This window comes from Zophobas morio, unplaced genomic scaffold (genome assembly GCF_036711695.1).
Source record: "Zophobas morio isolate AGI-343-1 ecotype UQ-CSIRO unplaced genomic scaffold, CSIRO_AGI_Zmor_V1 ptg000021l, whole genome shotgun sequence".
NCBI lineage: Eukaryota > Metazoa > Arthropoda > Insecta > Coleoptera > Tenebrionidae > Zophobas > Zophobas morio.
In genome coordinates, this window is record NW_026972126.1 from 21,368,980 (window position 1) to 21,395,372 (window position 26,393).

General features: G+C 30.7%; 1 protein-coding gene across 1 annotated transcript in view; it reads right to left on the reverse strand.

The window, feature by feature from the left end:
• The window catches only part of LOC135132375 (probable chitinase 10), a 73,537-nt gene extending 58,386 nt beyond the window's left edge, over positions 1–15,151 (reverse strand). The window contains exon 1 of the mRNA XM_064060450.1: positions 14,978–15,151. Within this exon, the coding sequence (XP_063916520.1) occupies positions 14,978–14,980 (3 nt within the window). The 5' untranslated portion in view covers positions 14,981–15,151. The remainder of the gene's footprint in view (positions 1–14,977) is intronic.
• Between the last annotated feature and the right edge of the window lie 11,242 nt (positions 15,152–26,393).

A 26,393-nucleotide genomic window follows, 5' to 3' on the forward strand; every position in this document is an offset into this window, starting at 1 on the left:
CGCCACGCGAGCCAACGAAACGAACCCTATGTTGCAGCGCACTAATTAATTCATCTTAATTAGTCATAATTAACCAGTTGACAGGATATTATCTGATTATTCTTTATATGGCCCTAATATTATGCGTTAATTATTTTTAATCAAATACGTAGTGTTTTTGGGACCCTCTATAGATTTAAATGATAAATAAAATGGTTTAATATGAAGAATAAGTTTAGATTCAAAGGATAAAGTAAAGATGTTCTGAATATGGAATCAGATTATGAAAACAGAGCACAAAAGTTATTTTGTTGCAAAATATACTAATTAACTACGACCTAATTATTGGCAATTATAACTAACTAATTAGATACGTAAGAAATTAACTGTAATTTTACAATGCAAGTGAAGGAAACAGACCCTGTGTTCTACCTCACGTGCCCTAATTAATTCATTTGAATTAGTCTTAATTAATCAGTTGACAGGAGGTTAATTTAATATTATTTGTATCGGGCCAGTCTGTGATAAATGTGCATTGCGTGTCCTAATTATTTTTATTAATTTATTAAATGAATACTTCATAATTAATTAGATTAATTATTATCGAAAAGTTATTCTCAAAGAAATATGGACACTGTTTTTCAGACCTACCTGTATAAGTTTAAAAAATAAATAATTGAGTTAATGTTGAAGAATTATTTCAGTCTCCGATAGTAAAGTAATAATTACCTGAGTACAGAATGAGATTTTGAAAACAGTTAACGAAGATCATTTTATTCCTTTTTAAATTATATTAATAGTCAATTAATTAATTATGGTCTAATTACAACCACTTATAACTAAGTAGATGCACAGGAAATTAAGTGTAATTTCGTCACGCGAGCCAACGAAACGAACCCTATGTTGCAGCGCACTAATTAATTCATCTTAATTTGTCATAATTAACCAGTCGACAGGATATTATCTGATTATTCTTTGTATGGCCCTAATATTATGCGTTAATTATTTTTAATGAAATGCGTGGTGTTTTTGGGACCCTCTATAGATTTAAATGATAAATAAAATGGTTTAATATGAAGAATCAGTTAAGCTTCAAAGGGTAAAGTAACGATGTTCTGAATATGGAATCAGATTATGAAAACAGCGCCCAAAATTATTTTGTTGCAAAATATACTAATTAACTACGACCTAATTATTGGCAATTATAACTAATTAGATTCGTAAGAAATTAACTGTAATTATACAATGCAAGTGAAGGAAACAGACCCTGTGTTCTACCTCACATGCCCTAATTAATTAATTTGAATTAGTCTTAATTAATCAGTTGACAGGACGTTAACTAAATATTATTTGTATCGAGCTAGTCTGTGATAAATGTGCATTGCGATAATTACATTAATTATAATCGAAAAATTATTCTCAAAAAAATATCGACATCGTTTGTCAGTCCAACCTGTATAAATTTAAAAAATACATAATTGGGTTAATATTGGGGAAAATAATTTGGGTCTGGAATATCGATTTTATTACTTTTTTACTTATATTAATATTTAATTGATTAATTATCGCCCAATTACAACTACTTATAATTAATTAGGTGCACAGGAAATTGAGTGTAATTTCGCCAAGGAATTAACTGTAATTATACAAAGCGGGCGAAGGAAGCCGACCCTGTTTTACCATACATGCACTAATTAATTTATTATTTCTATGAAGAAAATACATTGTGTTATCCAGTTAATTAAATGTAATTAATCAATTAATTTATTCAACGAGGGATTAATTAGATTAATTATGGAAATGTTATCTCAAAGAAATATCTACTGTTTTCAGTTTAAGCTATACTTTTGAAAATAGTTTGAATCTGTACCCTTAAATGAGTTCTATTATGTTAAATGCATGATCTTCTGACAACTTTTGGAACACCTGTATAAGTTTTAAAAACAAATAAATGGATTAATAACCTAAGTATGGAACTAGACTTTGAAAATACTTAAATTGTGTTAATAGATTTTTAAGTAATTACTTATAATTAATTAAGTACACAGAACATTAACCGCAATTATGCCACGCGGGCCAACGAAATAGACCTTGTGTTGTACTGTACTAATTAATCAGTTGTAATTAGTCATAAATAACCAGTTTCCGGGATGGTTACTATGTAATTAGTCGCCACCATTTTTTTTTCATTTCCTACGAGTTTCCATACCGCGAAAATCTGCTCTAGTTTTCCAGAGTTAAAAACCGTGTCAAGGCAGCTGCACTCCCCGAGCCAAAACTCCAGATTACCATACAATGTTAAGGTCTCCTAATGAAAGAGCGCTCAAGAAAATTGACATATCGCTGACGCCTCGATGAATAATTCAAACCTTCCCGCGTTTTCTTCGTGTTATTTGCATCCCGATGCGGCCTTCGAGCGCATTAAGGCCGCTCCGAACAAGACGACGATACTAATTACGTTTTATTTATCTTTCTTTTTGCGAGCGGTAATCGTCGCCATTCAATGCAAATCAGCTTTTTTTCGAGCGACTCTTCTGTAGTTTGTAATTTAGTTGCGAGCACTGATGGTTGTGAGTTATGGTAAATATGGTAATGTATTCGAAACAGTTGGCGCGAATCGATACCGGGAGATGGGTTTTGTGTCGGTGCGACCTGGGTGATGCATGCGATCCATTATAATAGCAAATTTAAAAAAGTCGACTGGATTTGGAAGATAAAATGGGCGAAATTGGAAAAGGGTGAGGTGGGTGTGTTTATGGTCGAGACCAGCGGAATATTGTGAGATAAGAGAGGGTTTTGGAATTTATTGACTGGGAGACCTTGGAGCTTGTTTTTCGGTGGACGACAAAGTTGTTGTTAGAAAAAAAATGCATTTATATAATAGGTTTGACTGGTAAAAATAAATATTTGTAATGTTTGTTTTCGGTGAAGAAAACAACTATTTTTTTGTGATGCGTGCACTTTCAGGAACGTTTCCCCTACTCAGCGGCTTCGTCAACGAGTCATCACCGCCGTAACGCAATTCAATCCCTCTTCGGCTTCACATAAGGCAAGCGTAACGACATTTATTAACAATACCGCAGCATAACGGCAATCGTAAAATCGCAAAGGATCCGCTTTTACGATCGAAACCAGTGCATAAAAGTCGCTTTGTATCCGCCCAGCGTTTCCCCGTAATCTGATAGCCTCTTGACACGAATCTCCATTGAAAAGTTATACAGGGTGCGAATGTTACACTTACGCACCAGCTGGAACACCTGTTCCGAACCAGTGCATCTCAAACGTTACATAACCTCACCGTTTAAGACCGCTTACGGTGTGTATATGTGGAGAAATTACGTGTCCAGACAATGAGAAAGCGGCGTATTATCCTACCAGAATTAATATTTGCAATTTCAAGTGGGTATTTTCTAATTATTATCAATAATCATTACGAAACGCTATTGCACGCTTTACGTAACGTGGAAGTGGAGTGGTGTCGCTCTAAAAATGCGCGACATTTAAATATTGACATTTGGTAATGACGCGGTCCTTATAAGTTTCGACTGGGTGTTGGAGCACTTTTGAAAAAGCTATTGTCGGAATGGTGTTTAATTGTTGACGTCTAGTCTTCGACCTTCGGGTGTATCCGTTATGTCTTATTTTAGGAAGTGTTGTGTCAGCGGTAACTGTTCTTGATCGTTTCATTTCACTATTGCAACCTTGAAATTTTCTGCAAATGGAAACATATACACCTGTTGGTAAAACTCGGTTTTGGATTGAAATTTTGTTCTCGACGCACGTTCGACCGATTTTAGCTGATAACACAGTTTCGGGTCAGCGGCATTCACTTGTTATGCAGTTTCTTGGTTTATTTGTGTGTACACGAGGTGAATTTGTGGGAGGATTGGTATTGAGAGAATTTTCGAGAGTTGGGTGTTTTGTATGCCGAGTTTGTGGGAATTTGAATCTGGGATGGAGCGCGCTTGTTCGAAGAATAATTGAAAAATTTAAATAAGTGTTGGTTTGCCTACTTTATGTTAGAAAGCTGAATTATAAATTAATGAGCTCAAATTTTGCTTTTTTGTTATTTCTTTCGTTTACATTTTATTTGTTGCTCCATCATTAGCAAGAAGTAGATCTGAGAAACTTTTATTGGTGGATTGATCAAGACAGAGGAGTAAATAATATCCAGGACTGAAACCAAGGAAGATTGTACCTGAGAAGGTTTTAGAACATTTCCTTGGAAAAAATTACCCTGACGAAAGGAAACATTCTATGATATGTTGAAATACTTATAATGTAGAACAACTCCATTCTAGTAGTCTTTGAAATATTTAGACTTCATTGCAACATCAATTTTGAGTTCTGAAACATCTAATTTTGGAAAAAAAAGATAAAGGGCTCAAAAATGGATTTTCAATAAATTTTTGGAACATTCTACAAGCATGACATAAGGAATTCTGTGTGAAGACAACGCACGCCAAAATCGTTGCCACGAATTCGAAGAAGTGGAGTTAGAAGAAACAGATTAGGAAAATTCAAGAAGAATCAAAAATGGAGAAGGTTCTAGAAGAGTTCTACTTATGGAAAATATCAGATATAGAAAAATCTTGGGGATGTTAAAGGTCATAGTTAAATAACGTACGTCTGAAAGAATAGTCTAAAAATTATATTTTGAAATAGGAACAAGGAAGAATTAGGCCTTCAGTGCGGGATTGTGATTAAAAAAAGAAGTTAGATAACGTGAATTTAAGTAGGTTTTACAACGCCTTTATTCTAGAATTAGAAGGCAAAATTTAGGTCTTCAATGTTAGATTATGCATCAAAGAAGAAATTAGCTGATTTGAATTATTAAAGAAGATTCTAGTAGATCGTCAAAGTTCTATAATTTTCCACTGGCAGAGGACGTTGTTCCAGTGAAATTGGATATTATGAATATGAAAAGACTTACAACTGGAAGTTTCCTTGAAATTTTAGAGGTCTGTGAGTATTCTAGAACAATTCTATTGGAGAAGGAACAGTGAAAATGTTCGAAAAAGGGTCTCCAGTAAATTTTTAGAACATTCTATTGCCATGGTATCAGATCTACTCTGTGAAAACAACCTAGGCCAAAATCGCATCTATGAATCAGAAGAAGTGGAGTTAGAAGAAACAGTTTAGGAAGATTGAAGAAGAATTGGAAATAGAACAGGTTCTATAAGAGTTCTACTTATGGAAAATAGCTGATATAGAAAAATCTTGAGGGATGTTAAAGTTCATAATTAAATAACATAAGTTTAAAAGAATAGTCCAAAAATTATATTTTGAAATCGGAATAAAGAAGAATTAGGACTTCAGTGGGGGATTGTGATTAAAAAAGAACTTAGATAATGTGAATTCAAGTAGGTTCTACAACGCCTTTATTTTAGAATTAGAAGGCAAAATTTAGGTTTTCAATGTTAGATTATGCCTCAAAGAAGAAATTAGGTGATTTGAATGATTAAAGAAGATTCTCGAAGATAGTCAAAGTTCTATAATTTTCCACTGGCCAAGGACATTGTCCAGTAAAATGGAATAATATGAATATGAAAAGACTTAAAATTGGAAGTTTCCTTGAAATTTTAGAGGTCTGTGAGTATTCTAGAACAATTCTATTGGAGAAGGAACAGTGAAAATGTTCGAAAAAGGGTCTCCAGTTAATTTTTAGAACATTCTATAGTCATGGTATCAGGTTTTCTCTGTGAACACAATCTAAGCCGAAATCGCATCTATGAATCAGAAGAAGTGGAGTTAGAAGAAACAGATTAGGAAGATTGAAGAAGAATTGAAAAAAAAAAGTTCTATAAGAGTTCTACTTATGAAAAATAGCAGATATAGAAAAATCTTGAGGGATGTTAAAGGTCATAATTAAATAACATAATTTTGAAAGAATAGTCCAACAATTATATTTTGAAATTGGAATAAAGAAGAATTAGGACTTCAGTGGGGGATTGTGATTAAAAAAGAACTTAGATAATGTGAATTCAAGTAGGTTCTACAACGCCTTTATTCTAGAATTAGAAGGCAAAATTTAGGTTTTCAATGTTAGATTATGCCTCAAAGAAGAAATTAGGTGATTTGAATGATTAAAGAAGATTCTCGAAGATAGTCAAAGTTCTATAATTTTCCACTGGCCAAGGACATTGTCCAGTAAAATGGAATAATATGAATATGAAAAGACTTAAAATTGGAAGTTTCCTTGAAATTTTAGAGGTCTGTGAGTATTCTAGAACAATTCTATTGGAGAAGGAACAGTGAAAATGTTCGAAAAAGGGTCTCCAGTTAATTTTTAGAACATTCTATAGTCATGGTATCAGGTTTTCTCTGTGAACACAATCTAAGCCGAAATCGCATCTATGAATCAGAAGAAGTGGAGTTAGAAGAAACAGATTAGGAAGATTGAAGAAGAATTGAAAATAAAAAAGGTTCTATAAGAGTTCTACTTATGAAAAATAGCAGATATAGAAAAATCTTGAGGGATGTTAAAGGTCATAATTAAATAACATAAGTTTGAAAGAATAGTCCAACAATTATATTTTGAAATAGGAATAAAGAAGAATTAGGACTTCAGTGGGGGATTGTGATTAAAAAAAGAACTTAGATAATGTGAATTCAAGTAGGTTCTACAACGCCTTTATTCTAGAATTAGAAGGCAAAATTTAGGTCTTCAGTGTTAGATTATGTCTCAAAAAAGAAATGAGCTAATTTGAATTATTGAAGAAGATTCTAGAAGATCCCCAAAGTTCTATAATTTTGCACTGGCAAAGAACGTTGTTCCAGTAAAATGGGATAATATGAATATGAAAAGACTTAAAATTGGAAGTTTCCTTGAAATTTTAGAGGTCTGTGAGTATTCTAGAACAATTCTATTGGAGAAGGAACAGTGAAAATTTTCGAAAAAGGGTCTCCAGTGAATTGTTAGAACATTCTATAGTCATGGTATCAGGTTTTCTCTGTGAACACAATCTAAGCCGAAATCGCATCTATGAATCAGAAGAAGTGGAGTTAAAAGAAACAGATTAGGCAGATTGAAGAAGAATTGAAAATAGAAAAGTTTCTATAAGAGTTCTACTTTTGGAAAATAGCAGATATAGAAAAATCTTGAGGGATATTAAAGGTCATAATTAAATAACATAAGTTTGAAAGAATAGCCCAAAAATTATATTTTGAAATAGGAACAAAGAAGAATTGGAACTTAAGTGCGGGATTGTGATTAAAAAAAGAAGTTGGATGATGTGAATTTAAGTAGGTTTTACAACGCCTTCATTCTAGAATTAGAAGGCAAAATTTAGGTTTTCAATGTTAGATTATGCCTCAAAGAAGAAATTATCTGATTTGAATTATTGAATAAGATTCTAGAATATCGTCAAAATTCTATAATTTTCCATTAGAAAAGGACGTTGTTCCAGTCGAATCGGATAATATGATTATGAAAAGACTTAAAACTGGCAGTTTCCTTGAAATTTTAGAGGTCTGTGAGTATTTTAGAACAATTCTATTGGAGATGGAACAGTGAAAATTTTCGAAAAAGGGTCTCCAGTGAATTTTTAGAACATTCTGTAGTCATGGTATCAGGTCTTCTCTGTGAACACAATCTAAGCCGAAATCGCATCTATGAATCAGAAGAAGTGGAGTTAAAAGAAACAGATTAGGCAGATTGAAGAAGAATTGAAAATAGAAAAGGTTCTATAAGAGTTCTACTTTTGGAAAATAGCAGATATAGAAAAATCTTGAGGGATATTAAAGGTCATAATTAAATAACATAAGTTTGAAAGAATAGCCCAAAAATTATATTTTGAAATAGGAACAAAGAAGAATTGGGACTTAAGTGCGGGATTGTGATTAAAAAAAGAAGTTAGATGATGTGAATTTAAGTAGGTCTTACAACGCCTTCATTCTAGAATTAGAAGGCAAAATTTAGGTTTTCAATGTTAGATTATGCCTCAAAGAAGAAATTATCTGATTTGAATTATTGAATAAGATTCTAGAATATCGTCAAAATTCTATAATTTTCCATTAGAAAAGGACGTTGTTCCAGTCAAATCGGATAACATGATTATGAAAAGACTTAAAACTGGCAGTTTCCTTGAAATTTTAGAGGTCTGTGAGTATTCTAGAACAATTCTATTGGAGAAGGAACAGTGAAAATGTTCGAAAAAGGGTCTCCAGTGAGTTTTTAGAACATTCTATAGTCATGGTATCAGGTCTTCTCTGTGAACACAATCTAAGCCGAAATCGCATCTATGAATCAGAAGAAGTGGAGTTAAAAGAAACAGATTAGGCAGATTGAAGAAGAATTGAAAATAGAAAAGGTTCTATAAGAGTTCTACTTTTGGAAAATAGCAGATATAGAAAAATCTTGAGGGATATTAAAGGTCATAATTAAATAACATAAGTTTGAAAGAATAGCCCAAAAATTATATTTTGAAATAGGAACAAAGAAGAATTGGGACTTAAGTGCGGGATTGTGATTAAAAAAAGAAGTTAGATGATGTGAATTTAAGTAGGTTTTACAACACCTTCATTCTAGAATTAGAAGGCAAAATTTAGGTTTTCAATGTTAGATTATGCCTCAAAGAAGAAATTAGCTGATTTGAATTATTGAATAAGATTCTAGAAAATCGTTAAAATTCTATAATTTTCCATTAGGAAAGGAGGTTGTTCCAGTCAAATGGGATAATGTGAACACGAAAGGATCTAAAATGGGAATTTCCTTGGAATTTTAAAGCTCTATAAGTTCGAAAAAGGGTTCCCAGGGAATTTTTAGAACATTGTATAGGAGTGACATCAGGACTTCTCTGTGAAAATAACTAGGCAAAACCTCGTGTATGAATTGGAAGATGTGGAGTTGGAAGAAGCAGATGAGGAAGTTTGGAGAAGAATTAAAAATGAAGAAGGTTCTAGAAGAGTTCTACTTAGAAAATAGCAGATATAGAAAAATCTCGAGGGATGTTAAAGGTCATAGTTAAATAACCTAAGTCTGACAGAATTCTCCAAAAATAATATTTTGAAATAGAAATAATCAAGAATTTACGAGTTCACTGTGGAATTGAGATTAACGAAAGAAGTTAGATAATCTGAATTCTAGAAGATTCTACAACGCTTTTATTCTGGAACTAGAAGGCAAAATTTAGGCTTCAGTGTTAGATTATGCCTCAAGGAATAAGTTAGTTGATTTGAATTCAAGGAAATTCTAGAACATTGTCCAAGTTCTATAATTTTCCACTTGGAAAGGACGTTTGCTTTAGCGAGATGGCATGATGTGAATTTGGAAGAACCTAAAACTGGAAATTTCCATGAAATTCTAGAGTTTTGTGGGTATTCTAGAACAATTCTATTCGAGAACGAACAGTGAAAAACTTCCACTGATAGATAAAGAGTTCGAAAAAGGGTTCCTCGGGAATTTTTAGAACATTCTATAGGCGTGACATCAGGATTTCTCTGAGAAAATATCTATGCCAAAACCGCGTCTATGAATTGAAAGAAGTGGAGTTAGAAGAAGCAGATTAGAAAGTTTGGAGAAGAATTTAAAATGAAGAAGGTTCTAGAAGAGTTCTACTTAGAAAATAGCAGATATAGAAAAATCTCGAGGGATGTTAAAGGTCATAGTTAAATAACCTAAGTCTGACAGAATTCTCCAAAAATAATATTTTGAAATAGAAACAAACAAGAATTTACGATTTCACTGTGGAATTGAAATTAACGAAAGAAGTTAGATAATGTGAATTCTAGAAGATTCTATTACGCTTTTATTCTGGAATTAGAAGGCAAAATTTAGGCTTCAATCTTAGATTACACCTCAAGGAATACGTTAGTTGATTTGAATTCAAGAAAATTCTAGAACATTGTCCAAGTTCTATAATTTTCCACTTGGAAAGGACGTTTGCTTTAGCGAGATGGCATGATGTGAATTTGGAAGAACCTAAAACTGGAAATTTCCATGAAATTATAGAGTTTTGTGGGTATTCTAGAACAATTCTATTCGAGAACGAACAGTGAAAAACTTCCACTGATAGATAAAGAGTTCGAAAAAGGGTTCCTAGGGAATTTTTAGAACATTCTTTAGACGTGACATTAGGACTTCTCTGTGAAAATAACTAGGCTAAAACCTCGTGTATGAATTGGAAGAAGTGGAGTTAGAAGAAGCAGATGAGGAAGTTTGGAGAAGAATTAAAAATGAAGAAGGTTCTAGAAGAGTTCTACTTAGAAAATAGCAGATATAGAAAAATCTCGAGGGATGTTAAAGGTCATAGTTAAATAACCTAAGTCTGACAGAATTCTCTAAAAATAAAATTTTGAAATAGAAACAAACAAGAATTTACGACTTCACTGTGGAATTGAAATTCACGAAAGAAGTTAGATAATCTGAATTCTAGAAGATTCTACAACGCTTTTATTCTGGAACTAGAAGGCAAAATTTAGGCTTCAGTGTTAGATTATGCCTCAAGGAATAAGTTAGTTGATTTGAATTCAAGAAAATTCTAGAACATTGTCCAAGTTCTATAATTTTCCACTGGGAAAGGACGTTTGCTTTAGCGAGATGGCATGATGTGAATTTGGAAGAACCTAAAACTGGAAATTTCCATGAAATTATAGAGTTTTGTGGGTATTCTAGAACAATTCTATTCGAGAACGAACAGTGAAAAACTTCCACTGATAAATAAAGAGTTCGAAAAAGGGTTCCTAGGGAATTTTTAGAACATTCTATAGGCGTGACATCAGGATTTCTCTGAGAAAATATCTATACCAAAACCGCGTCTATGAATTGAAAGAAGTGGAGTTAGAAGAAGCAGATTAGAAAGTTTGGAGAAGAATTTAAAATGAAGAAGGTTCTAGAAGAGTTCTACTTAGAAAATAGCAGATATAGAAAAATCTCGAGGGATGTTAAAGGTCATAGTTAAATAACCTAAGTCTGACAGAATTCTCCAAAAATAATATTTTGAAATAGAAATAATCAAGAATTTACGAGTTCATTGTGGAATTGAGATTAACGAAAGAAGTTAGATAATGTGATTTCTAGAAGATTCTACAACGCTTTTATTCTGGAATTAGAAGGCAAAATTTACGCTTCAATCTTAGATTACACCTCAAGGAATAAGTTAGTTGATTTGAATTCAAGAAAATTCTAGAACATTGTCCAAGTTCTATAATTTTCCACTGGGAAAGGACGTTTGTTCTAGCGAGTTGGGACGATGTGAATATGGAAGAACCTAAAACTGAAAGTTTCCATGAAATTCTAGAGTTTTGTGGGTGTTCTAGAACAATTCTATTGGAGAACGAACAGTGAAAAACTTCCACTGATAGATAAAGAGTTCGAAAAAGGGTTCCCAGGGAATTTTTAGAACATTCTACAGGAGTGACATCAGGACTTCTCTGTGAAAATAACTAGGCTAAAACCTCGTGTATGAATTGGAAGAAGTGGAGTTAGAAGAAGCAGATGAGAAAGTTTGGAGAAGAATTAAAAATGAAGAAGGTTCTAGAAGAGTTCTACTTAGGAAATAGCAGACATAGAAAAATCTCGAGGGATGTTAAAGCTTATAGTTAAATAACCTAAGTCTGACAGAATTCTCCAAAAATAATATTTTGAAATAGAAACAAACAAGAATTTACGATTTCACTGTGGAATTGAGATTAACGAAAGAAGTTAGATAATGTGAATTCTAGAAGATTCTACAGCGCTTTTATTCTGGAATTAGAAGGCAAAATTTAGGCTTCAGTGTTAGATTATGCCTCAAGGAATAAGTTAATTGATTTGAATTCAAGGAAATTCTAGAACATCGTCCAAGTTCTATAATTTTCCACTGGGAAAGGACGTCTGTTCTAGCGGGATGGGATGATGTGAATTTGGAAGAACTAGAACTGGAAGTTTCCATGAAATTCTAGAGTTTTGTGGCTATTCTAGAACAATTCTATTCGAGAACGAACAGTGAAAAACTTCCACTGATAAATAAAGAGTTCGAAAAAGGGTTCCCAGGGAATTTTTAGAACATTCTATACCATACCTAAGTCTGAAAGAATTCTCCAAAAATAATATTTTGAAATAGAAACAAACAAGAATTTAAAATTTCAGTGTGGAATTGTGCTTAAAGTAGGAAGTCAGAATATTCTAGAAGATTCTACAACGCTTTTGTTCTGGAATTTGAAGGCAAAATTTAGGCCTTTAGCTGATTTGAATTGAAGAAATTCTAGAAGATCGTCAAAGCTCTATAATTTTCCACTGAGAAAAGACGTTGGAATGATGTGAACATGAAACAACGTAAAACTGGAAGTTTCCTTGAAAATCTAGAGCTCCGCGAATATTCTAGAACAATATAATTCGAGAAAAAACAGTGAATTTTTAGAAGATTCTATAGGCGTGACAGAGAGGTCCTGATCTCTGTGAAAACAACCACACCCAATAATTGAAAGAAATAGAGTTAGAAGAAACAGATTTTAAAGACTTAAGAAGAATTGAAAAAAGAAGAGGGAAATTCTACAAGAATTCTACTTAGAAATCAGAGGATATAGAAACCTCCCGAGTGATGTTGAAGACCTGTCTAAATATAAAGTAACATTAAATCTGAAAGAATTTAACAAAAATAAGATTTTGAAATAGAAACGGAGAAGAATTAGACTGACTACAGTACAAGATTGTGAATAAAGAAATGAGTTAAATAAAATGAGTTGAAGACAGACTGAAGGGACAAAAGGGAGAAGATTAGGCCTCAGTGCTAGATCATGTATCAAGAAAGAATATAGTTAATGCGAATTCAAGAAGATTCTAGAAGACAATGTAAACTTCAATACCGGAAGTTTTCATGAAATTCTACAACAATTCTATTCAAATACAAACAGCGATACGAAATTTTGGACTTAACTTTGAAACCATATGAACAAAGTTCTACAAGGTTTGTTTTTTCCAAAAAAAGAAGATTATCTGTAGAAAAGAGAAAAGATACATTTTGACTTTGTGCGAAAATGAGGTTGCAGAAAAAACTTTAGTGACGTGAATCCTCACAGATTCTAGAAGGTTTTTTGTTCCTACACTAAAAGAGAATTTCGAACTTAGTTGTAATTTAACAACTTTCTAGATTTATTCTCGAAAAAAAGCAATTACCAGTATATTCGTGGAGACTCTACAATTGGATAAATAATTCCATCGTCGTGAAACGGTTCAAGATGAGAAATTTCTAGAAGACAGGAACTGGAGCGACATTAGAAAACAATTTCATTTGAAACAAAAATCAGACTTCGTTACAAAATTGGAAACTCAAAAGGGTTATAGAACATACAGAAACAAAAGCTTTAGGACTAGAGCGAACTTAAAAAAAAGTTAACAAAAACAAGGATTGAAGTCAAAAAAAAGATAATTGACGCAGTTTCGTGAAAGTTCGTGAACATTCCAGTGGAAAAAACGGTAGTCTCATGATTTGGGATAATAACTATCACGAATCAGCTACCAAATATTTTAGAAACACGTTCTTTACACATAAAATTTTTTTCAAGTTTAATTAAATTCCTTCAGCGCTTTTTAACTTTTTATATTGAAAATGTTTATTTTATAAATAATAGCCAAATGCTACGTCGATCGGGCTTAGCAACCTTGAATGGGACCGGGCGCGAAACCACGCAGACTTGCCTCGATGCCGCATTTTTGCCAATTTTTCCCCAGTTGTCACTTAGTGACCATAAACGAATCCTGTTCCCCGTATTCGTGACAAGACAATATATAGGTGTCTAAGAAGAGAAAATTCAACATCTTCACTTGCAAGCTTTCTACCTTACAAATTTCTCAAAAACTGAATAAAAAATTAAAACTCGGTAAAAGCGTAAACTGCCAAACACCTAGAAAACCAGAACAGGGAGATTACTCATGACCACGATATTTATATGTTCTATATTCAAGAAAGTGATACCTGGAGGACAGGTTAGAGGTTCACCTTGTTACGTATAACAATAAAATCCAGGAAATAACAGCAAAATATGCAAATTATGTACGCAGAATAACAATTACTCTAAATTGATATTTTATTTTCCACTTGGCCGTTACACCCGATCGGTTCGGCTCAAAAACCAACAATAAAGCTATAAAAATGGTTTTTCTTTGATTCACAGTCGGAACTCCTTTCAAAGTTGACCTTAATAAAGAATTCTGACTAATAAATTTTAAAATTAGTAATGTCGGTGCTTAATTGGATAACTTTGTTATTAGGTCACCTACATGCGTTTTTCGGTTTCCTGTAGATAAAAAATCAAAAATTAATTAAGTAGTTGAGGTGAAACAGTGGTATAGTCTCGGAACTGACGACGTCGGTTTGCATAGTATTAAAATTGACGCAGTGGCTTTGGTTATAAAAGAAGATAAGGTGTCATAACACCGCAGAAGGATTTCTAGTTTTTTTGTTAAATTAATTAGATTCTGTATGAAAATATGTTATGCAAAATTTCGACGTTGCCCCACTTCACCATGTTTGAAAATAAGTGCAACTTATATAAGCACGTTGAAAATATACACCGAGTGGAGCAGTTTGGTTTATACCAGGCGTCCCAGTGTTACATAATATAATAATAATTAGTCAGAAAATATCGTTGACAGAAATCAAGAAGTGTAGATTTGTGGTACGGATTTTTCCACTTGAGCGAAAAAAGTTGAAACGCTCCATTTAAGGTAAAATCCAAAGTCAAAAGTAATTACAGTCAAAATCCGCTTCCGGTCACCGACGTTATTGTAATTATCCGTTTCCTTAAATCTCGTAATTGTTCATTTCGGTACTAAAATGCAGTACCATATTCCGCTATTGAGAAACCCTGTAGCATTACCCAACCGATCTTGTATTTATTACCACACCGTCATTATTCATTTCGTCTACACACTTCCCACAAACCCCGTAAAAATCAAATCCAAGTAAACGTACTACTTATAACTAGTACCACTTTACCATTTCGCGAATGTCACAAATCGTGGTCAGCGCCCGCTGTTACGAAACTAGCACTCAACAATCTACAACTACAAACTCACCATTTTTTCTAAATTAAAACCAAAATGTCACAAGTTCTTACACCGTCACTATATAAACCTCACCAAGTAGGGCACTTCACTGCCACTCATGTAAACATCAACCTCTTCTCCACAACGCGCTATAATTCGAAAACAACTCACCGCCTCAGCGTTAAACTGCCACTCTGAATTCAAACAGTGTATGAATTTCGCTCGATAAGGCCCCTACCAATAGCCCCCCATCTTTGTCTTGCCCCCCTCAGACCCTCGCTCCGTCTCACTCCACAACCAACATATAGCACACTCAATTCGAAAGTTATGAATCGGTGTCTTTGTTTGACACACTTTGAACGTAGTCTTGTCTCGCTCGCCGAAGGACTCGAAACCTTTCTTTTCCTAGTTTCGAGCTGGAGGAGAATTTTGTGGTACCGCAGAAAAAAGGGTCCAAAGCGCCGCTGGAACCGAGCGTCCAGCAAAAAGCGTACCGGATTTCCTTGCCAAAATTAGGAAAACGCAACCTCGGTACTCCAAATCGCCCCGTTTTCCTCAATTAGCGCTATCGGTACCACCAAATTTTAATTAGAGAAGGTTACGTTGCATCACTAACGACGGGTTTCCGGAGAGTCTTTCACGGTTTGATCGAAGTCATTCGTTGCGTGGAATCACAATTTCGCGGTACTTCGCTGGTACCATTTTCGCCGCCACTGGGTCACAAGCTAGTAAAAACGAATCGCTGGAAAGCGAAAATGCGAGAACTGGATTGAAAGATATTTGAGTGCTGGAGGCGACGGCATTAAGTTTGGCTGGATTTATAAGTGTTTAGCCGACGAGGTAGGTGGTAACAAGAATCGTTTAGGTATTTGGCAATTTTTAATAACTCGGGTTGTTGGAGGCTTGAAATTCGACGGGAATTCAATGGGTTAACGGACAGTGTTACGAAATGGACGTTTTGTTTGGGTGCATTTTAATTACGAGTAACGGTACATCTTGTTATATAATTTTAGGATTACATGGGTTGAAGGTGTTTTTGGTTGGTGGGTTGGATGTTTACTGATTTAGAAAAAAATGAAAAAGAAAGTTATGGAGATTTAGATCTAGGTTACGAATGTTAACGAGATGGTCGTGGTTTTGATGGCTGATAAAGAATCGAGACGGTTTGGATTCGTTTGAGAAGATATAAGGTTGGACGTGCAGTGTAAACAAAAATGATAATGACAGAATATAATTTAATTTTAGCTAGACATGCGATAATATCTTGTCGGTACTCTCAAAGAAGTACTTTTAGTGTCAATGATCTTCGTTTCTAATGATTCCTCTTTTTGCTATTGACTGTAAAGTTTTTATAAAAATTAGTGATGTAGCAAGATTTCAAAAATTATTCTACTACTAGGTACTAACAGTACTAAAAAGTTGTTCGACTGGTTGATTTCGATAGAACTTCTCCCTTCGCCGCTGAAATGTAGCCAAACAAATTCGGCTTCCTTAAACAATTATAAAAATTTATTGCGATTTTTCGAGTTTTTCAGTTTACATTTTTTCCAATTTTACAATTTTTCAATTTTCAGATTTGCAGTTTTTCGTTTCGGTTTTTTATTTTTTTATTTTTTCAATTATTCGATTTTTCATGTTTCGATTTTCTCAATTTTAATTTCTGTTTCTCGTTTCTTCAATTTTTCGATTTGCGATGTTTCAATTTTTCCTCTTTATTTTTGTTTCTGCAATTTTTGGATATGCACTTTTCCACTTTTTATTATTAAATTTTTCAGTTTTTCGACTTTTCAATTTATGGATGTTTCAGTTTTTAGATTTTGTCACTTCAGGAGTTTTCAATTTTTATTTTTTCAATTTTTCTGTTTTGCACTGCTCTGATTTTATGTTTCTTTTTTTCAACGTGAAATGTTTCAATTTTTGGATTTTTAAATTTTTATATTTACACGTATTACACTTTTTCAATGTTACGATTTTAGAATTTTTCCATTTTTCAATTATTGGATTTTAAAATTCGGTTATTTATTCGACTTTTCAATTTTTCGATTTTTCAAATTTTCGATTTGCAATTTTTCGTTTCGGTTTTTTGTTTGCTTTTTTTACAATGTTTTGATTTTTCATTTTTTTTCTTCAATTTTGCGATTCGAAATTCTTCGAGATTTCATTTTCAAATCATTCGTTTTTTCGATTTTCCAACTTTTGTATGTTTCAGTTTTTAGATTTTGTAATTTTTATACTTTTTTCGAGTGCAATTTCACGAGTTTTCAATTTTTAATTTTTCAATTTTTCGATTTGCATTTTTTCGTTTTGTTTTTTTGTTTTCTAAGTATATTTTTTAATTTTTTCGGTTTTTCTATGTAGTTTTCCTTTTTATTCAATGTGAGATTTTTCAATTTCTGGAGTTTTCAATTTTTCGGTTTCCAAATTTTTCGATATTTGAATTTTAGATCTTTTAATTTTTCGTTCTTTCAATTTTCAATTTTTTAGTTTCATATTTTAATTTTTCGATGTTTAAATTTTAGATTTTTTAATTTTCGTTTCTTCAGTTTCCCGATTTTTCAATTTTTCTATTCTTCAATTTTTGATTTGCAATTTTTTTAGTCTTCATTTTAAATATTTTTGAATTTTTCAATCGTCGAATCGAATAAATGAAAAAGTTTTAAAATCTTTCAGTGTTACGATTTTTCGATTTTACAATTTTGACAATTCCGTAATTTTTCGGTTTTACAATTTTTGGGTTTTCTAATTTTTCGATTCCATTCGTTTTTTCCTCTTTCCAATTTTTCGATTCCTTAATTTTTTCGATTTTTAAGTTTCTCGATTTTTAGTTTTGCAGTGTTTCAGTTTTCCGTTTCTTCAATTCTTCGATTTTCAATTTTTCGATTTTGTGATTTTTCAGTTTTTCAATTTTTTGCCATTTTTTTGTTTTTCAATTTTTCGATTTTCAACTTTTCGAATGAAAAAAATTGAAAAATATGCACAATTATAAACCTGAAAAATCAGAAATGAAAAAACGAAAAATTATAGAAAAAACCGAAAAATCTAGAACTTGAAAATTTGAAAAAACAAAAAATTAAAAAGTGAACTCGAAATATTGAAAGTTAAAAAAATCGGAAAATCGGATAACTGGAAATCCAAAAACTGCAAAATTAAAAATTTAAAAATGAGAAAATCGAGGAACTGAAAAATCAGAAATTGAAAATTTGAAAAATTGGAAAAAAATTATGGAATCTAAAAAATCATTGAAAAAATAAAGGGAATGAAAAAACGAAAAATTGTGATATAAAATCGAGAAAATGAAAATTAAAAAATCGTGAAAATGAAAAATCTGAAAATGAAAAGAAGATTGAACAAATCGAAAAATTGAGAAATTGAAAAAATTGAAGTTGAAGAAACGATGAAACCGAAACATTGAAAAATGGAAAAATTGAAGAATGAAAGAGAATGAAAAAATGAAAAATTGTCATCAAAAATTTGTAAAATGGAAGAAAAAGGAAAAACGAAAATTTGTGATATAAAAAAATTGGTAGAAGGTAAATAAACTCAGATTTTTCCAAAAATTTTCCGATTCTTATGTTTTTCTATTTTTATTTTTTCGATTTTTCAACTTTTAAATAAAAAAATTGCAAAACTTTGAAAAACCATAAATGAAAAATCGAAAAGTCCAACCAAGAACTTGAAAAATTAAAGAAATAAAAAATTTAGAGTTGAAATAATGAAAATTAAAGAAAACGGACAATCGGATAACTGGAAATCCAAAAATAAAAAATTGAAAAATCGAGGAATTGAAAAATCAAGGCTTGAAATTTTGAAAAATCGGAAAACAAAAGTTATAAAATCTAAAAAAAAAAATGAAATAAAGAAAGGAAATGAAGCAATTGGGATAGAAAATCGAGAATAAGAAATTTCAAAATCGGGAGAATTAAAAATAAAAATCAAGAAACTGAAAAATTGAGGAAACGGAAAATCGGAAATTGAGAAAGTGTAAAATTAAAAAATTCAAATAAAAAATTGAACAAACGAAAAATTAAAAATTGAAAAAACGAAAAATCATAACCCAAACATTGAAAAATGGAAAAATTGAAAAATGAACGAAAATGAAAAAACGAATAATTGTCATCAAAAAGGAAATACGAAAGTTAGTGATATCAAAAAACTTAAATAAATCCAGATTCTTCGAAAACTTTTTCAGAATTTCCCGTTTTTTTTTGTTCTTGTTTTTAATTTTTCGATTTTTCAAGTTTTAGATAAAAAATATGAAAAACCGCAAAATTGTAATATCGAAAAATCAAAAATGAGAAAACGAAGATGGAAACTTCAAAAATTGGAAATTAGGAACTCAAAATATTGGAAAAACGAGAAGCTTAAAAATCGGAAAAGTGCAAAACAAAAAAGCGAAATATGTATTGTAAAACTGAAATATTGAAATCCAAAAATTACAAATTAGAAAAATTGGAAAATTGGAAAATGTGATATAAAATAGAGAAGATGAAAATGAACAAATCGGGAAAATAAAAAATAAAAATCAACAAGTTGAAAATACGAAAAATTATGAAACCCAAACGTTGAAAACAAGAAAAATTAAAAAATGAAAGAAAATGAAAGATCGAAAAATTGTGATACCCAAATATTGGTCGAAGGTCCAGATTTTTAGAAAAAAATTTCAATTTTTTCTGATTTTTTAGTTTTTCGATTTTTAATTTTAAACTTTTCTAATAAAAAAATGGAAAATTCGCAAAATTGTAAAAATGAAAAAACGCAAATGAAAAATCTAAAAATTGGAAATCAAAAACTGAAGAAACGAAAAATTCAAAAATTGATAAATTCAAAAATAAAAAAAATGCAAAACGAAAAACGAAATATGTTATGTAAAATTGAAATATTGATAAGTTAAAAAATCTGAAAATCGTATAACTGGGAATCCAAAAATTGTAAAATTGAAAAATTTAAAAACTGGAAAATCGAGGAATCGAAAAATCAAAGATTGAAAATTTGAAAAGTTGAATGAATGAGAAATTATAAAATCGAATCCGAACAAACATTGAAAAAATCAAGAAAATGAAATACTAAACCTTGTGATATATAATAGAGAAAAAGGAAATTAAAAAATCGGTGAAATGAAAAAGAAAAATCAAAAATTTGAAAAATTGAGGAAACGAAAAATTGAAAAATCAAAAAGTTAAAAATTAAGAAACTGAAAAATAGAAAAATGAAAATTGTAATAAGGAAAAATTAATGAAAATTCGAAAAATTAAAGAAACCAAAAATCCAAAAAGGTGGAAGTCGTGAAACGGAAAAATTGAAATAATTATTGTGGAAAATACGAAAAATTATCAAATCGAAACTTTGAAAAATGAAAAAAATTGAGAAATGGTAAAAAATGAAAAAACGAAAATTGGCATCAAAAAAATTGTAAAATCGAAGAAAAAGGAAAAACGATGATATGAAAAAATTGGTCGAAGGTAAATAAGTAGATTTTTCGAAAGATTTTTCAATTTTTTTCAGGTTTTTTTGTTTTTTTATTTTTAATTTTTCTATTTTTCAACTTTTAAATAAAAAACATGAAAAATTGTAAAATTGAAAAATCAGAAATGAAAAAATGAAAATGAAAAATCTAAAAGTTGGATCAAGAACTGAAAAAATTGAAGAAACGAAAAATTCAAAAATCCAAAGAATATGTATTTAAAATTGAAATATTGAAAATTTAAAAAATCGGAAAATCGGATAACTGGGAATCCAGTTACAAAATTAAGGAATTTAAAAACTGGAAAATCTAGGAGTTGAAAAATTAAAGACTGAAAAATTATAAAATCGAAAGAAACATTGAAAAAAAAAGGAAACGAAAAAACGAAATAATTGTGATTTAAAATCGAGAAAATGAAAATTGTAAATTATAACAAGAAAAATTGCAAAATTGAGGAATGATAAATCGAAAAACTGAATAAACGAGAAATTAAAAAATGTGAAAGTCGAGAAATTCAAAAATTGAAAAAATTAAAGTTGAAAATACGAAAAATTATGAAACCGAGACATTGAAAACTGAGAAAATTACAAAATGAAAGAAAAATGAGAAAACGAATAAAAAAATTGTAAAATCGGAAAAAAGAAGAACCAAAAATTGTGATATCAAACAATTCGGCCAATTGTTTGATATCACAATTTTTGCAGAATTTTCGAAAAAATTTTCACTGTTTTCTGATTTTTTAGTTTTTCGATTTTTCGATTTTTCAACTTTTCCAATCAAAAAGACGGAAAAATTGCAAAATTGTAAAATTGAAAAATGAAAAATGAAAAAACGAAAAAGTATTAAATGAAATGTTGGAAAAATTGCAAAATTGTAAAACTAAAAAATGAAAAAATGAACATGTATAAAATGAAATCTTGGAAGAACTTTAAAATTGGAAAAAAAACTTGAAAAATTGAAGAAATGAAAGATTCAAAAATTGGAAGATAAAAAATTGAGAAATTTAAAAGCCGAAAAAGTGTAAAATCAAAAAAACGAATTACGTGTTGTAAAATCGAAATATTGAAAATGAAAGAAATCGAGTAATCGGATAAATCCAAAAATTGCAAAATTAAAAAATTCAAAAATTGGAAAATCTAGGAATTGAAAATTCAAAGACTGAAAACTTGAATAAACGAAAAATTATGATATAAAATTGGGAAAAATTTTAAAAACAAAAAAATTAAAAAATGGAAGAAAATGAAAAAATAAAAAAATGCAATATCAAAAAACAGGTTAGAGGTAAATAAATCCAGATTTTTCGAAAAATTATAAAATTTGATTTTACCAATTAATGCTTTTTATGTTAAAAAATATTGTTATAAGTTTTGGAGATACCGTCATCCCATTTGTGCTGAGGATAATTGCCATATTTTGGTTAACGTTTTACCATATACATGATATTCCTATATTACATATATGTATATACAAAATTTGACAACAATCAGTTCAGTAGTTCCAGAGATTATGTATTGTGTCTAATAAAAATGGGTACACACACCAAACAGACAGACAGACGGAAACTTTTCTCGTACTCTACAAGTCAGGATTACGCTCAGAAAGCAAAAATGCTCAAGTCGCTTCAATTTCCATCTATTTATACCATATTCCTTCACCACATGATGCACCTCGAAACCATCTCACACAGGTGCGTCCGACAACTCGAAAAACCTGCGACTTCTCGCTTATCAACAGCCAATGCGTCATCTTCGGCTCATTTCAGTAATGGAAGGTCGGCGGCAGCTCAAAACACACATAACGAATGACGGCTCCGGCTCGTATTTTTCGCCCGAAAAGAATTATTGAAATTTTATCGATATCAGAGCGTAGGCGCCATAGCTCGTGTGAGAATTACGCACTTGTACGCATTATTTATGGATGGGCCAGCAGGATGCGGGATTTCGGTCTGCGAAAGTGGCAGGAATCGGGTCTCGAAGGTCAATGCTTGGAAACAAAACAGTCGGCTATGGGTCAAACTATAACTGCAATTAGATGGGTTTCGTGGGAGTGTTAATTAATAAGACGGCACTAAAAGTCGCATAAATAAGTTGGATGAGCGAGGAGAAAGTTAATTATGTGTGAGGAGGAAAACGAATATAATAATGATGTGGAGAGGATTGGAAAAGTTTTACTGGGGAAGTCGACTTCGACGGTATAAAAAGATACTAAATTTCACGATGTGTTTTGCTCCCTTTTTTATCTCAAGGGATGTAAATAATACGGATGAAGGGTAACAGTGAAATGTGGAAATTTTTACCTGAATTTAACTGTATTGGTTTTATAGTGTTCGATAATCTTTTTGAACTAAAGTTTGTCGCTTTTATTAAAAAAGAAAAATTGTTATTGAGTAGCACTGGAATTGTAAAATAATATAAAATATTTATCTTAACAGAATTAAACGAAAGTATGCAATTAATTAAAATACCTTTTATAGGCAGCTCAAGGTTTTAAAAACTACGGTTACGTTATTAATTAAGCATTATTAATGAGTAATATTTATTGACTATTATTATCAGTCTTCTTGAACAATTACAAAACCTGAACATATATGAAATTTTAAAACGTAAACTTGAAACCTGACAAAACTTCTGTAAAATTCTTCCAAAAGTAAAACAGCAAACTTAAAAAAAACTGTCTAGGTAGGTACCCAAGATTTTTTTCAAACTCCTTTAAAAATAAGACACCAGAGATAATCAAAATTCTTCCATATTCTGAAAAAAACACTGGGTGTTTGTTATAAATTGTTTCAAAAATCAACTGCCTGGGGATCTTCAGATTCTATAAATTCTTTCAAAAATCGCACATGAGGGGATCTCAAGATTTTTTCAAACTTTTCGAGAAACAAAAATACCAGAGATCGCTAAAGTTTTTTCAAATTTTTTCAAAAATAACATCAGGGTACCTCAAGATTTTTTTTTAATTTTTGAGCAAGACTCAAGAAGTTCTAGAGTTTTTTCAAATTCTTTCAAAGAATTCTTTCAAAAATAAAACACCAGAAGCTCCTGACAGTCTTTCAAACTCCTTAAAAAATGAAACACGAAAGGTCCTCAAGATTCTTTTAAATTTTTTCAAAAATCCATCCACTGAGGATCTTCAGATTCGTAAAATTGTTTAAAAAATAAAACGCCAGCAACTTTCAAGATCCTTTAAAATTCTTTAAAAAATAACACATCAGGGGATTTCAAGATTTTTGAAAATTTAGAAAAAAGAACAACAGTGGTCCTCAAAATTTTTTCAAATTCTTTCAAAAATAAAACACCAGAAGCTCCTAATACTCTTACAAACTCCGTGAAAAATTAAATACTAAGGGTCCTCAAGATTCTTTTAATTTTTTTTTAAATCCATTCACTGCGGTTCTTCAAATTCGTAATTTTCAAAATTGTTGAAAGATGAAACACCAAGGGCCCTCAAGATCCTTTATTTTTTTTTTTTTTAAATAACTTATCATGGATACTCAAGAATTTTTCAAAGCTAGAGAAAAGAATAACAGAGATCTTCAAAATTTTTTCAAATTTTTGAGAATTAAGACATAAGTAATACATATTTTTTTCAAATTCTTCCAAAAATAAAACACCAGAAGCTCTCAATAATCTTTCCAAGTTGTTGAAAGATGAAACACCAAGGGCCCTCAAGATCCTTTAAATTTTTTCAAAAATAACATCATGGGAGTTCAAATTTTTTTCAATTCTTTCAAAAATGAAACACCAGAGGCTCCCAATTGTTTTTCAAAATTGTTGAAAAATTAAACACCAAGGGCCCTCATAATCCTTTAATTTTTTTTTTTTTTAATAACTTATAAGAAAACCTCAAGAATTTTTCAAAGTTAGAGAAAAGAACTATAGAGATATTAAAATTTTTTTCAAGTTTTTGAGAATTAAAACACAAGAATTCATTTGTTTTTCAAAGTTGTTGAAAGATGAAATACCAAGGGCCCTCAAGATCCCTTAAATGTTTTCAAAAATAACATCATGGAAGTTCACATTTTTTTCAATTCTTTCAAAAATGAAACACCAGAGGCTCCCAATTGTTTTTCAAAATTGTTGAAAAATTAAACACCAAGGGCCCTCATAATCCTTTAATTTTTTTTTTAAATAACTTATAAGAAAACCTCAAGAATTTTTCAAAGTTAGAGAAAAGAACTATAGAGATATTAAAATTTGTTTCAAGTTTTTGAGAAATAAAACACAAGAATTCATTTTTTTTTCAAAGTTGTTGAAAGATGAAACACCAAGGGCCCTCAAGATCCTTTAAATTTTTTCAAAAATAACATCATGGAAATTCAAAATTTTTTCAAATTTTTTCAAAAATAAAACACCAGAAGCTCCCAATTGTTTTTCAAAATTGTTGAAAAATTAAACACCAAGGGCCCTCATGATGCTTTAATTTTTTTTCAGTAATAACTTATAAGGGAACCTCAAGAATTTTTTAAAGTTAGAGAAAAAAATAACAGAGATCTTCAAAATTGTTTTCAAATTTTTGAGAATTAAAACACAAGAATTCATTTTTTTTCAAATTTTTTCAAAAATAAAACACCAGAAGCTCTCAATAATCTTTTAAAGTTGTTGAAAGATGAAACACCAAAGGCCCTCAAGATCCTTTAAATTTTTTCAAAAATAACATCATGGGAGTTCAAAATTTTTTCTAATTCTTTCAAAAATAAAACACCAGAAGCTCCTAATTGTTTTTCAAAGTTGTTGAAAAATTAAACACCAAGGGCCCTCATGATGCTTTAAATTTTTATCAATAATAACTTATAAGGGAACTTCAAGAATTTTTCAAAGTTGGAGAAAAGAATTACACAGATAGTCAAATTTTTTTCAAATTTTTGAGAATTAAAACACAAGAATTCATTTTTTTTTTCAAATTCTTTCAAAAATAAAACTCCAGAAGCTCTCAATAATCTTTCAAAGTTGTTGAAAGATGAAACACCAAGGGCCCTCAAGATCCTTTAAATTTTTTCAAAAATAACATCATGGGAGTTCAAAATTTTTTCAAATTTTTTCAAAAATAAAACACCAGAAGCTCCCAATTGTTTTTCAAAGTTGTTTAAGCACCAAGGGCCCTCATGATGCTTTAAATTTTTTTCAATAATAAGTTATAAGGGAACCTCAAGAATTTTTCAAAGTTGGAGAAAAGAACTACAGAGATAGTCAAATTTTTTTCAAATTTTTGAGAATTAAAACACAAGAATTCATTTTTTTTCAAATTCTTTCAAAAATAAAACTCCAGAAGCTCTCAATAATCTTTCAAAGTTGTTGAAAGATGAAACACCAAGGGCCCTCAAGATCCTTTACATTTTTTCAAAAATAACATCATGGGAGTTCAAAATTTTTTCAAATTTTTTCAAAAATAAAACACCAGAAGCTCCTAATTGTTTTTCAAAGTTGTTGAAAAATTAAACAGCAAGGGCCCTCATGATGCTTTAAATTTTTTTCAATAATAACTTTTAAGGGAACCTCAAGAATTTTTCAAAGTTAGAGAAAAGAACTACAGAGATCTTCAAAATGTTTTCAAATTTTTGAGAATTAAAACATAAGTAATCAATTTTTTTTTTCAAATTCTTCCAAAAATAAAACCCCAGAAGCTCTCAATAATCTTTCAAGGTTGCTGAAAGATGAAACACCAAGAGCCCTCAAGATCCTTTAAATTTTTTCAAAAATAACATCATGGGAGTTCAAAATTTTTTCAAATTCTTTCAAAAATAAAACATCAGAAGTTCCCAATTGTTTTTCACAATTGTTGAAAAATTAAACACCAAGAGCCCTCATGATCCTTTAAATTTTTTTCAAAAATAACTTATAAGAAAACCTCAAGAATTTTTCAAAGTTAGAGAAAAGAATAACAAGGATCTTCACAATTTTTTCAAATTTTTGAAAATTAAAACATAAGTAATCAATTTTTTTTTCAAATTCTTTCAAAAATAAAACACCAGAAGCTCTCAATAAT